The following is a 14,602-nucleotide window of genomic DNA, read 5'->3' on the forward strand; positions in this document are numbered from 1 at the left end:
TAAAATTGGAACTGTTTTCGCTTTTTTAAGCGGATGCATTATTGTGGGCCGGCGGGGTGGAAGTTGTCGGACCTTATCTTCTAAGACCATGCTGAGGTGTTACCGCAGTTAATGATATAAAAAAAATGTAATTGTGGGCCGCCCACAGATATAAAATACTAATTATAAATCATGTGTATTCCACCATTAACGTCGACTTAACATTACATATATTAATTTAATAATAATATGTATTGTATATTTGTATACTTGTTCAATGCTATTTTATGCAATATTTTTACTTTGTTTTTCTCTTTTGTTTTACTTTGGTTTGTAATTCTGTTGTTATTTAATAAAATATACAAAAATAATATGCATTTATTTAAAAAAATGTTTTTTAATATTGACATAATAGCCATTAGCCAGAATATTATAAGATTGTTATCATGTTGTGGTGATAAGACAATTATGTAAACATTGACCTACACGCATATGGCGGCTAACTTCAATGTTTGATGGCTTGATGGCTCCATTAAAAAAAAAAAAATGTATTTAATATTATGAAAGGAAGTTAGATTTTAATATTATATGTATTGGCCTATTAGAATTAATTTCGACTGCCTATAGCAACTCAGTTTATTTATTTCATGACTTGTTCTGAAATAATTTTTGAACTATATCGCTCTCCGAATTCAATATAATTATGGATAATTTAATGGATAAATCACAATATATTAAAATATACTGCAGATTAAAACCATTAAAAAGTTATGAAAAATCTATCAAAGTAAGCTAACATTGCTCTATCTATGTTTTAAGTGTAATTATCTATAATTTTTAATTTATAGTATGAAATCACAAACAACGAAAGATTGGGTGTAGATGTGCTCGATTTAAAATATCAGTCGTATAGATACAACCACGACACATATAAATATAGGTAAGTTTATATATTATCACAATATAAAAAGCAAGGGCTTTCAAGCCGCGTCTCACGAGCCGAACTTGGAAAACGGTCACTGAGTATGGTCCATTATTTAAATTACATAACGCAGACACATTGTACTATTACACACATAAAGTATGCTTAAAATTCGAGTTATCGAGACTCAACTGTCTAAGATAATATTTAGATTTATTAAATAATATTTAAACTTTTTTTTTTCTTCTTTCATTTTTAATAAAATTGTTTATGACTTCAGACTTGTTTATATTATATTATCCAGCGCAACGGTAGTGGCGCGAAGCTAAGTAAAAAAAAAGCGAAGCGGTCACTACCGTAGTATATTACACGAGCCAGAGTTTGCCCATTGTATGTGTGTAAATTTGCCCGTTTTCTTTAGCCAGGGCTACAGACCTAATGAATGAACGGATTGGTTTGTTTGTGGTATCAATAGATCGGGCATGATTTGTAGATTATACCTTTGTCATTTTCGAAAAAATTGGTTGAATAATAACGAATATATTAGCAAAAAAGTCAAGTATTTTTTAAGCAAAAAGATATTGTGCTCGACCGTTTTTAGTTATTACGTTTCACGCAGCAGCGCACGAGACCGTATTACCCCCTCTATTCCGTATACGTTTTCGTCGCGGTCGTACACTGGGCAGTGGTTGTGACTTGCGGTTCCTGCCGTTGCCCGGCGCCCGCGTCTTCACTTATCGTATTATTCGTATTCGTTAAATTAAATATTAAGTAATTAAGTATATTAAATAAAAAAAACATAACAATAAAATAAATGAATAAAAATATAAAACATTACATATTACATGCCATTACATAAAAATATGTTATAAAAAAACTACTGATATCCCAACAAAAACACTTCGTCGAACTCCGTGTAAAAAATTGCTAAGTAAAAAAAAACTAGTCATCTATAAGACTTCAGCATTATAAACATGTGATATCATAAATAAATGCTAAGTTAACTTAAATTTAAAATAAAATAGTTATTTATAATACTTAAACATTATAAAGATGTGATATCAAGAATAAATGCTAAGTAAATTAAATTTTAAATAAATTGATTCTATCTCAATCATTTATTTACTTGGCTAGAATTTATATATTTCGACAAATAAACATGTCTATTCATAACTGGACTATTTAACAAATTTTCATGACAAATTTTATTAAATTTGTTTTATAAAAAAGTCTTGATTATTAATTTATAAAGAAAATAAATTCTAGCCAAGTAAATAAATGATTGAGATAGAATCAATTTATTTAAAATTTAATTTACTTAGCATTTATTCTTGATATCACATCTTTATAATGTTTAAGTATTATAAATAACTATTTTATTTTAAATTTAAGTTAACTTAGCATTTATTTATGATATCACATGTTTATAATGCTGAAGTCTTATAGATGACTAGTTTTTTTTTACTTAGCAATTTTTTACACGAAGTGTTTTTGTTGGGATTATAATATATAATGGTACCTACTAAGTGTCCGAATTTCGCATTTTTAACGCTCGACTGTATAAAGTGACTTAGAACCGGTCTATCTACCTTTGAGGCCTGTGAACAGTGCGAACACATTAAGAATGAGGCTTGTGAGATTTTTAAAATTATGTAGCATACTGTTTTTAAAAAACTCGAATACCCTCGATATAAAGTATCAAAAATTAACTCTATACATTATATTAATTATTATTTAGATACAATGGAGTATTTAATGAAAACACTTCTCAAAGCTTGATTTTTGAAACTGTGGCTGTACCAATATTAGACAAGTGAATATTTCCATTATAATAAATTATAATATTGTAAATAGCTGCGATAGTCTTTGATTTAAAAATACAATATGCTATAATAAATTATAATAGTATATATTTTAAAAACCGTGTTTGAATTTTATTAGAATCGGACAGGTGTATTGCTGTGATATTGTTGTGTAAACAAGTTATACCGTGAAAATTTTGTTTTTTAATTTCAAATAAAATGTATTTCTAGAAGTTGCCGAGTATCACACCAGATTTCATAATCTATATAGTTAATAATAAATTAGTTTTAGACCAGCTTCAATGTGGGTGGGTTAGTTTTTATTTGTAGGCCGTTGGGATAAGGGAATTCTATTATGTATTATATATAACTTATATCTTATGAATTATAATAACAATATAATATATATATTATTTTTACTGGTTATCTGTTAGTTATTATTATATATATTGTAACGAAATTTGAACTCTTGTGGTTTTGTATTACGTTAACTTTTATTTAAAAGAATACTTTACATATATATATGAAATATTTACATTATTTTCTTTTTTATTATTTGACTTTATGTCTTTTAAATACAATAAAAAAATAGGATAGTATAATAAACACTCATTTAATGAGATATGATATAAGAACAAAACTCACGGATGGGAAATTGTGTAACTTTGTCCTTTTCACCAGCTTGATTTGGATCGTGCTGTAGATTGAATGGATCTGCTGTCTCGGCTCTCTGATCTGATCTGATCTTGGATCTGTTGTCTCTCGGTCTCGTTCGGAATCTCACTGTTGTCTTGATTATTTTTCTTCTTCGCGATACACCACTGGGAAGTTTGGGTAAATATAAAATATTATATATCTCAATATATTTGTATTTTACAATGGTATATTGTAAAATATATACTAAGATATATAATAAAACCCCGTGCAACTGAGTGTTGGTCCCGACTTAAAGTAAACCTTAAGTGGGCACTGCAGTTCGTCGTGGTTGAATTGTTCTGGTAACTGTATAGTCGATGTGACGGCACCGTATGAAGGTCGTATATACCTTCCGGAGCGTAATCGACTAGTTACGGAGTAAAGGCCGGAGGCGGGAAGTGTGCGTTTTGGTGCCAGCGTCGACGGTCTTATATGCCTTCGTTGAGCTGTTTGACAACGGAGTTGAAATTTGTGTTTCTTGACATTTGCATAATTTTCTAGGGCCATATTTGTTCGGGAATTATTTTCTTATTTTTTGGGGTGTTTTTTGCTAAACAGAGATGCATGTGGTTATTGGTTGAGATGAGATGTAGTCGATAAAAACAATAAATAAGATGAATAAGAAGTGAGTCGCAACGACGGCGGCGGAACATACGCCATCTGGTTAGTGTCTAATAGGTCGTCGGCGCATTGACGTGATGGTATCGCGCTAATGTACGACACAAGAGCGCGGCACCTGTGCGTTCTTGTCTCGTTACATAGTCCCCTTTTTCTTACGTCTCAAAAAAAAATGTATGTTTTTCTTCTCTTTTTTTTTTTTTAGTAAGAAAACATATATTAAGCGTGATGGAATAAGTTTTATCTAGATGTAGGTTAGTGCTTTTGCTTATTCATTGTTAATTTGTATTGATAGATTCGTCTTCGTAGTATAGAGTTGGATATTTGTTGAGGTGTAGTGATGAGGTCTCTCGATGCTACTGCTTTTTTAAATAATTCTGTATATGATTCATTATGAGATATTTGCATGTGTGTAAAGATTTCACGGATAACAAGTTCTTCAAACTCTTTCGTCTTGTGTTCTATTTTGATAGGTGTTATGGATGATGGAATTTCAATTTGAGAGTCCAAGGTATATTGGGTTCTCTTTACTTTTTGCTCTCTAATGAATTGTGCGATTTGTTTACGGTGCTCTATAGGTAAGTTTTGGTTTAAATTTGTGTGTAGTTTTTGAATATATTCAGTTTTTGGTATGTCCAGGAAAATTTTGGATAAAGGAATACTAATCAGGATGCTATTAGTAGTCATTTTATTCTAAGGTATAAAGAAAACAAAAGAAAATAGAATTATTAAAAGGTAAATATTAACAAACACAAACAAATGATTTTAAAGGATATTTTAATGATCCTCCCTTGTTTCCCCTGGGTCGGGTGGATAGTATCTTTTGATATTCTTCATGTTATAACTATTAATTCGGCCTTGTTGATCTTCTGTTTCTACTGTATTGTTATCCCGTATTTTCGTAATAGTGTAAGGTCCTTTGTATATTAAGAAGAATTTGTGGATCACGTTATCTGTCGCACATGATAATTTGTGATCTTTTACTAGTATTTGTTGACCGGCTTGATATATAGGAAACTTCTTTCCTTTATCATGTTTCATTTTTCTTTTCTCAGCATTCGTATATAGGTTCTTTCTTACGATTTCGATTATTTGTTCTTTTGATTCTTCATATTGTTCGGGAAACTGTATTATTTTGTTAGATATAAGTGTATTTCGTTGTCCGAATAATATCTGGTTTGGATTATATCCTGTAGTGCTGTGCGTCGTATTGTTTATCCAATATTCTATAGAGTCTAACCATTTTACCCAATTGGTGTGTTTGTCGTGACAGTATGTACGTAAAATTCTACCAATTTCTCTGTTCGCTCGCTCCACAGGGTTTCCTTCTGGATGATACGTAGTGGTATATATTGGTTTTATGTTAATTTTTTGAAGTTCTGTCTTCCATTTTTGGCTGGTAAATTGTGTCCCATTGTCGGTCAATAGATTTTTCATTTTTCCTGTTTTTGGTATGTAGTCTTGTATAAGCTTTTTTAAAATAACATCGGTAAGAGCTCTTTTAATTGAATATAATCTAATATATTTTGAAAAGACATCCAAGAATACAACAATATATTTAGCTCCCCCCTGTCCCCTGGGTAACGGGCCAATTAGATCTAAAGATACCATATGTAAGGGTTCTTCAGGTAGTATGCTTAACATTGGTCCTCTGGACATTTGGTTATTAACTTTTGCTTTTTGACATTTGTCACAACTTCTAATGAATTGTTTAATAGTTCGGTACATATTGGAAAATTGATATTCATTCTTAAGTAATTGGTAGGTCTTGAATGTGCCCATATGTCCATATTGTTCGTGTGTTTCCTTAATGAGTTGTTTGCTCATATTCTGTGGTATTATTAGTCGATGCTGAGCGCTCATTGATTTGACAAATAACAATCCTTTTTCTATTATGAAATATTTGTTATTTGCACTAGATGTTCGTTGAATCAATTTTCTTATCTTATCATCTTCCTTCTGTAGTTGTTGGAGTCGCTGGAACTTCTCTTTCAAATCTTTACTGTATTCAGTTAATAACAATTTATTTATTGCAATCGTAGTCTCTCTTCGGGTATATTGATCTTCTGGTGATTGTGGATATCTGGATAAGGTATCCGCTCCGATATTTTCTTTCCCTGGAATATACTGTATTTTTAAATTGTATTCTTGTAGCTTAATAGCCCATCGTATAAGCCGGTCGTTTAATAGTTGACAACTTTGTAAAAAAGTTAAAGCTTTGTGATCCGTTAATAGAATCGTTTCATATCCCAGTATATAGTTTCTAAACTTCTTGCATCCGAATACGATTGCTAATAATTCGAGTTCCGTGGTGCAGTATCGTCTTTCAGCGTCTTTCAAAGTTCTGCTTGCAAATCCAATAGTTCGTCTTCGTCCCCTATCGTCTACTTGATATAGTTCTACTCCTAGGTGTGTGAGTGAAGCATCAGTATTTAAGAAAAATGTATTTTTGAAATCCGGATATTCCATAATAATGTCTTGAAGGAATTCTTCTTTAATTGTTTCAAATGCGGTTTGTTGTTCATTTTCCCATATCCAAGTTGTTCCCTTTTTCGTTAGTTTGCTCAAAACTTCTGTATATTTTGATAAATCCTTGATGTATTTACGATAAAAATTAATGAATCCTAAAAATGATTGTATTTGTTTTTTATTTTTTGGTGGTTGAAAATTTTTTATCGTTTGTATTTTATCTGGATCCATGGTAATTCCTTTTTCTGAAATAATATGTCCCAAAAATGTGAAAAAATTGCGGAAAAATTGTGATTTATCCATATTTATTGTGACATTAAATTCTTTAAATTTGTTCAGAATCATTTGCAAATGATAGATGTGTTCTTCAAAGCTCGCTGACATAATGTGTATATCGTCCACATAAACTGCAGCAAATTGTAGTATAGTTGGTCCTAAAACTTTGTCAATTATCTTCTGAAATTCTGCTACTGAGTTTACTAAACCAAATGGTAGAACTTTAAATTGAAAGTTCCTACCCTTATGTAAAAATGCTGTTATCTCTCTGCTGTCTTTGGCTAATTGACATTGCCAATATCCAGCTGTAAGATCTATAGAACTTAGATATTTCGCCCCTTGAAATTTTAGTATAATATCATCAATATTCATAGGGCTTTCGCGGTCTGGTATTATTCGTGTATTAATTTTCCTGGCATCAATACATACTCTTATGTCGCCATTCTTTTTCTCTATTGCCACAATTGGTGATGACCATGGTGAATTGGATTGTTCGATGATGTCAAGGTCCAACATACGTTTTATTTCGGTGTCTACTCTTGTGATTTTTGATACTGGTATTGGATATGGTCGTTGATATATTGGATTGCCTTGTGATATGCGAATATGACATTCGTTATTTTTAATTCTGCCTGGGTTTTTTGAAAATACTTCCTTATATTTTTTTAATAGATTATCAAATACAATTTTTTCTTCTTTACTGAGTAGTATAGTATTTGATGATTTTTCTTGTTCTGTGATATTGATATTCTGTATCATTTCTTCTTCCATAACTTTCTTTGGAGCCTTGTTCGCAAATGGTATTGAATGTATTTCTCCTTCTATCTTCATTTGAATAATGCGGTTGTCAAAATTAATTTGAGCATCATATTTGTTTAAAATATCGGCTCCGAGTATTCCTTTTTCATTAAGTCCATCCACTTGTATGAAATTTGCAAATATGAAAGCATCTCCTAGCTTGCATTCACAGAATACTTGTTTAGTGATTTTGCATATCTGTTTGCCCACTGCGTTGCTAATTTTTACTCCAGAAATTGGTAATTGTGGTATTTTGTTGTTTTTATGTATTGCTTGATCTATAACCTCTTTAGTCAGTACACTTATTGTCGCACCAGTGTCTACCAATAATAATATCTCTTCTCCTTCGATATTACACTTGATGTATGAACTTACTGATGCATTGGTAGTTTGTATTTGGTTTATTGCATGTCTTGTCATCGTGGTGTCATTGGTCTCGGTGATTGGTGTCTGTTCCATAGTTATTTGATTTACTCGTTCTTCTTGATTTTGCTGATTGTTTTGATAATTTTGATTATTTGGTGATCTCTGTGTATTGTCATTATATCTTGTACGTCTATAATCATTGGAGGTTTTGTTATTTTGATTTGTATTTTGACTTCTCCAATTATTATTATTTCTTTGTGCTACATTGTTGTAATTGTTGTCCGTATTTGGTGACTCAATTTTCTCTCTGCGATGTTCTTCAGCGCTAAGTACCTTCATTGCTGAAATAATAGATTTTTCTGGCATTGATATGAGTATTGCCCTGAGGTATCCGGGATAATGACTAGCAATGTTTGTTACAATTTCTTCTTCAGATATTTGTGGCACTTGTAAATGACGTAGTTTTGCTGACCATTGAGAAAAATGTTCCCTGTATGTTATGTTATTGGGTACTTGAGAGGTATTTAAACAGTTGCTCCATGTTTGAATTTGTATCTCCCTAGGCCAAAATTCGTCTATGAACGCGTTCCGAAATTCTGCATATTCTCTGATTTGAAATTTGATCGTAGCGAACCAATTACCTGCCGTACTTTTGAGGCAATCACGTATAATGATCAGCTTTTCTTCTTTACTCATTTGTTTTATTTTAAAATATTCTTCCAGATTCTGTAAAAAATCTATAGGGTGTTGATCTTTATTGTTACCATAAAACACAGGCTTAGATATTTCTATATTTGAGCTTCGCAGATTTTCTTCTAATATATGTCTTCGTGGTATATTATTTTGATTTCTGTTGCTTGCGATTTGTGTTTCTAGTTCTTCTATCTTCTTCATAACATTGTCAATTTCTTTTTTGTTTTTTCTTTCGTTTTCTTCAATTTTCTGTTCATAATTGTCTATGATTTTTTCAATGTCTTTTTTATGTTTTCTTATCATATTTTCCATTGATTCGATTCGTTCCGTCATGTCTTCTTCGTATTGTTTTTTCTTTTTTGAGCTCATGATGTAGACGATGTAGTTATATTTTTCTCGTGGTGTCGAGCCTTGTAGTTGGGCGCCAATGTAACGAAATTTGAACTCTTGTGGTTTTGTATTACGTTAACTTTTATTTAAAAGAATACTTTACATATATATATGAAATATTTACATTATTTTCTTTTTTATTATTTGACTTTATGTCTTTTAAATACAATAAAAAAATAGGATAGTATAATAAACACTCATTTAATGAGATATGATATAAGAACAAAACTCACGGATGGGAAATTGTGTAACTTTGTCCTTTTCACCAGCTTGATTTGGATCGTGCTGTAGATTGAATGGATCTGCTGTCTCGGCTCTCTGATCTGATCTGATCTTGGATCTGTTGTCTCTCGGTCTCGTTCGGAATCTCACTGTTGTCTTGATTATTTTTCTTCTTCGCGATACACCACTGGGAAGTTTGGGTAAATATAAAATATTATATATCTCAATATATTTGTATTTTACAATGGTATATTGTAAAATATATACTAAGATATATAATAAAACCCCGTGCAACTGAGTGTTGGTCCCGACTTAAAGTAAACCTTAAGTGGGCACTGCAGTTCGTCGTGGTTGAATTGTTCTGGTAACTGTATAGTCGATGTGACGGCACCGTATGAAGGTCGTATATACCTTCCGGAGCGTAATCGACTAGTTACGGAGTAAAGGCCAGAGGCGGGAAGTGTGCGTTTTGGTGCCAGCGTCGACGGTCTTATATGCCTTCGTTGAGCTGTTTGACAACGGAGTTGAAATTTGTGTTTCTTGACATTTGCATAATTTTCTAGGGCCATATTTGTTCGGGAATTATTTTCTTATTTTTTGGGGTGTTTTTTGCTAAACAGAGATGCATGTGGTTATTGGTTGAGATGAGATGTAGTCGATAAAAAAAATAAATAAGATGAATAAGAAGTGAGTCGCAACGACGGCGGCGGAACATACGCCATCTGGTTAGTGTCTAATAGGTCGTCGGCGCATTGACGTGATGGTATCGCGCTAATGTACGACACAAGAGCGCGGCACCTGTGCGTTCTTGTCTCGTTACAATATATATATGAATGTAAAATTTGTTTTTCTAACGGTTAATCGCAGAAACTATGGGGGCTTAAACCTCATTTTCACTTAATGAAATAGGCTGCTATTTTAAGTTATTAGTTACAGAAATAAAATAAATATTAAATAAACTAGCCATTACACTGTGTTTCTTAACGGAATCATTTTTAAAGTAGAATATAAAATAATATTTAATTTTTTTATCGTGGGTTGAACATAATTAACCGACATAGCATTATATATTACATGTTTTTAAATTTTATTCCCCGATAAAGTTACGTTAACCACCTAGGTATTATATTATAAAATAATATAAAAGCATTTGTAAAAAAAAACTTATTTAAGAGACATAAATACCTGGAGTTTAGTTATTTTAAAATTTTAATTTTTTTATTTGTTAGCCATCTCTTTTTACTTAAACATTCCAAGACGGGCATAATACCTCAGCTGACAACGACCGCAGAAGTTCTCTATGAAAAGAGACTGGAAGAAATTTACAGTTATTGTTTTATTCCAAGGCGTTAGTCATCCCAAAATTATAAAATGAATATTATATCCAATATATTATATGTATATTATATTAAAAAAAACATTATCACATCGCATTTTATCCATTGATTATAGAATCTATTCAATTATAAAGTAACGAGCAGGTAAATTCCTAAACGTCGTATGTAGAAGAAAATAAAAAAATAAAATTAAAGTTCAGTCATGGCAATATATCTAAATTTTTTAAAACAAATGGAGCTCATCAGTAACATCATCGATATATTTTCGTGTGAAATAACACGTAAATTAATTATAATATTATTATAATTATTATAGTACTAGCTGGCTCCGTGCACTTCGTTGCCCGTTAAAAATGCCAATTCTATATAATATGATTCGAATTTTGATTAATTTGTTATTTAATATTCGGTTTAACGGTGTTCAAAACTTATATATTTTCATTGACCGTTTTGATTCTCAAAAATCTTGTGAAACCACCACTTTAATATGCGAATTTTGTAAAATGCTTTCTTATTGCACACTAAATTTGTGGTACGATTTTACGAATGTACCGTGTAAATTTTAAGCATCGATCTATCATTGTTCAGGCTCTACGTTTATTAGTCAGTGAGTTACTCAAGTCATAATATTATAGTCATTCTGCTTGCCGTTGCCGTGAGACTCTCTTATGATTATGCGTGCAGTATATTATCATGTAGGCAATCCACACGTGGTGGATTGCGGACCCCGCGAGATGTGTACGTAAGCTTATAATTTCTAACACTTAAGTTTCAAAGTTATATCATTTTTTTATTTTACAACGGTGGGTAAAATACAATAATGTGCCATCTCGTGGTTTTTATATTGTTGCCTGTTGGTAAAACAATAAAACTTGGTATAACTTGTTATGTTAGTTTATTGCTGTGAATTTGAAATTTACTGTAGACATTGACTTATTTTGCTAATTCTTATTTTTGTTATGGTTTTAACAAAATATAACAACAGGTCTATAATTATTATATTCAATCATAATCAATAGTGACCTTAATATAGTTTATTTTCTTGCTGGACTGCAGTGATAGTTGTTGTTTTTTTACATCCAGATTCCGAAGTTTTCTGGTGGATTTTCCTAAAATTGTACTACATAAGCACCTTCTCTTGCGACCAATAGGAGCGAATCATCAGTGAAAAATGTTACAAAAATGGGGAAAATAAATAATAATAACAAAAAAATTGTTACCATGATTACCGAAAATAAAATAGTAATAATAATAATAATAGTAATAGTAGTCATCGGTATTTTTTATTTTTCATTGTATTTTTATTAATTTTCCGTGCAATTTTCTTAACTTTTTCTTACATAAGAACCTGGGAATTACGACCCGAACAAAATAAGAATGAGCGAAATCGATCCAGCCGTTCTCAATTGATAAAATGTTATATATTTTTGTCTCTATTTTTATATGTATAGAAGATAGAAGATAGATAGATTATTGTGAACTAAAAAAAAATTCACTCAACAAATTTCAAATTTCCAAACTAAAATAACTATAGAAACCATAGATTAAATTGATTGTACATCGAGCTGATGTTTAGATGTCTACCATAGAGTAAATAAAGACAATGGTATCGAGTTCAAATCCCAGACATCAATGAATAGATTTTGCACTTTTTCTACTTATTCGGTTGATTTTTTAAAAATTTTCTTTCGTAAAAACCTTCTCCAGACAATAACAAATACTCCTAAAAAATAATTAGCGAAATCGGTTCAGCTGTTCTCAATTGATGAATTTTTATATATTTTTTTCTCCATTTTTTGTATAAAAATTTTTAATTTCTTTTTTTACTATGACAACGATTTAAGTTTGTATGTCTATTTGCATGCATTTTTAAAAAACATTTTAAATAAATGATTTATTTTATTTAAATGGTTGCCATTGACTACCAAAAATAATTTAGTTGACTATTTGCTGGATAGATGGCGCTTCTGTAATTTCATCATCACCTCGTCATATTTCTCTAACCCGATAACTTTCTCAAATTTTTCGTCCGTAAGAACCTTCTCCTGGCAATTCCGAACAGTTGAAAAAAAAATTCAGCCAAATCGGTCCAGGGGTTGTTGAGTTATGCGCTTACCAACACATTTTGCGATTCATTTTTATATATAAGAAAGATATAATTAATAAAATAATTGAATTTGTGTTGTAAAAAATCGAGCTGTTTAGGAAAAACCAGAGCCCAATGGGCTATGTTCATTTTTATCGCAAGTTGAACAAAGTGGAATTTTGTTTCTAATAAAACTTGTAAATTATAAAAATCTTTTTATAAGGCGACATGAATTTGTGAATCGACTAACACCTATCTTACTTCCTTATATATATTATAACCACTGCAGATTTATTGATGAATAATCTATTTAAAAATATGTACTGTATTGAATGATAAATATATTATGAAAAATATATACATATGTAGTGCATATTTTTACCTATATAATACTAATATAAATTTGATTCAATTAAGTTTAAATCTCATATTAACATATTATTTCAGATTTTTAGCTGGGATGAACTGTACCATTTTTACGTACGGACAAGTAATGAAACATTTTTGATTTTTTTTTTTAAATAATTTTTAATATAATTTCTAATTATTTCAATTCTATAGACTAGTAGTGGAAAGACTCACACTATGTATGGGACAAAAAAAGACCTGGGAATTATTCCTCGGTCTTTAGAATATTTATTCAAATACACAGAAGGTAAATATTGAAAATTATTTATGTATTCTTAATTTTAAATTACAAGAGAAATTAAAAATTACAGAACTAAATTTCGAATTCCAAATGGAATATATAGAAATTTATCAAAATGATATATATGATTTATTTGGAAAAAAAAAAAAGAAAAACATGCCTTCCAAGTAACTTTATTAAATTTATCATTTATATGAAAAAATAACTTAAAAATAATTAATTTAGTAAAATAAAACAAATAACCATGTGATATAATGTATTTTATAATCATTTAGTAACAAGATCAAATATGGAATTGGCAAAGGAGGTAGTATTAATTACAAGAATACAATTAATACCATCAAAATAACTAAATTACAACATGCACTAAAATTATTGAAGATGGGGAATGAAAAAAAAAAAACCGCATGTACATCATCAAACATAACATCAAGTCGGTCCCATTGTATATGTACAATCAAATATAAAATAGAACAAGAAGGTCCAGAAATAAAATTTAATTTGGTGGATTTAGCTGGGTAAGTATACATTTTATATTTTTTTGAAATATAAATAATATTTTAATATATACGAGTATAATATATATATATATTTTTAAATTAAAAACAACTCATAAGGAACCTTTTATTAAATTTTCAAGTTTTTTTGGTTAACATTTTGTATTGACACTTCAAAAAGTTTTTTTCAGAAAAATCGAAAATTTTAGTTGTCTATAAATAGCTAAAAAAAAAATCAAAATATTTTGAGTATTTAGCCATGTGTTAATAACGATAATATAAACATGTGGTGACAATTTCAAGTATTTACAGTGATTAGTTTTTGAGTTACCATATAAAAAAATCGATTTGGTCGAAAACCGGGTTTGCGTAAAAATTCCTGTTTTTCCGTCACTTCTTTTTGTTTTTCTCGATTTTTCTGAAAACTGTTGGAAAATGTTTAATTTTGACCTCTGTAATGCACCAAGGATATTCACTTTTCCATAGGAAACCACCTCCAAAGTTTGAAATCTATTGAAGCATTATTTTGACTATTTATGCTGTACACAGACACACAAAAAAAACACACATCATTGTAGAATCAATACATTCATCACTCCGTTCAGAATCTAAAAAAGGAAAAAACGAGAAATTTAATGTGAAACCAGTCTTTGATATTTATTTTATTTTTTTTTGATAATTTTAAATTACCAATATTATACCACCAATTTTCTATTTTTAAATATGCAAAGATATCTTGTATATTTTATAATTGTATGAAAATAAATATACATTTTTGTAAATATCACAAATTTAATATTTA

The 14,602-nt window shown here is 30.1% G+C and overlaps 1 protein-coding gene across 1 annotated transcript in view; it reads left to right on the forward strand.

Annotated features, from left to right (window-relative positions):
- Positions 1-600: 600 nt before the first annotated feature.
- LOC114131600 (kinesin-like protein KLP2) overlaps positions 601-14,602 on the forward strand; it is a 36,656-nt gene continuing 22,654 nt past the window's right edge. The window contains exons 1-7 of the mRNA XM_050200266.1: positions 601-766; positions 828-919; positions 2,640-2,714; positions 13,102-13,144; positions 13,216-13,309; positions 13,374-13,470; positions 13,579-13,821. Coding sequence (XP_050056223.1) covers positions 683-766; positions 828-919; positions 2,640-2,714; positions 13,102-13,144; positions 13,216-13,309; positions 13,374-13,470; positions 13,579-13,821 — 728 coding nt within the window. The 5' untranslated portion in view covers positions 601-682. The remainder of the gene's footprint in view (positions 767-827; positions 920-2,639; positions 2,715-13,101; positions 13,145-13,215; positions 13,310-13,373; positions 13,471-13,578; positions 13,822-14,602) is intronic.

Source organism: Aphis gossypii, chromosome 2 (genome assembly GCF_020184175.1).
Source record: "Aphis gossypii isolate Hap1 chromosome 2, ASM2018417v2, whole genome shotgun sequence".
NCBI lineage: Eukaryota > Metazoa > Arthropoda > Insecta > Hemiptera > Aphididae > Aphis > Aphis gossypii.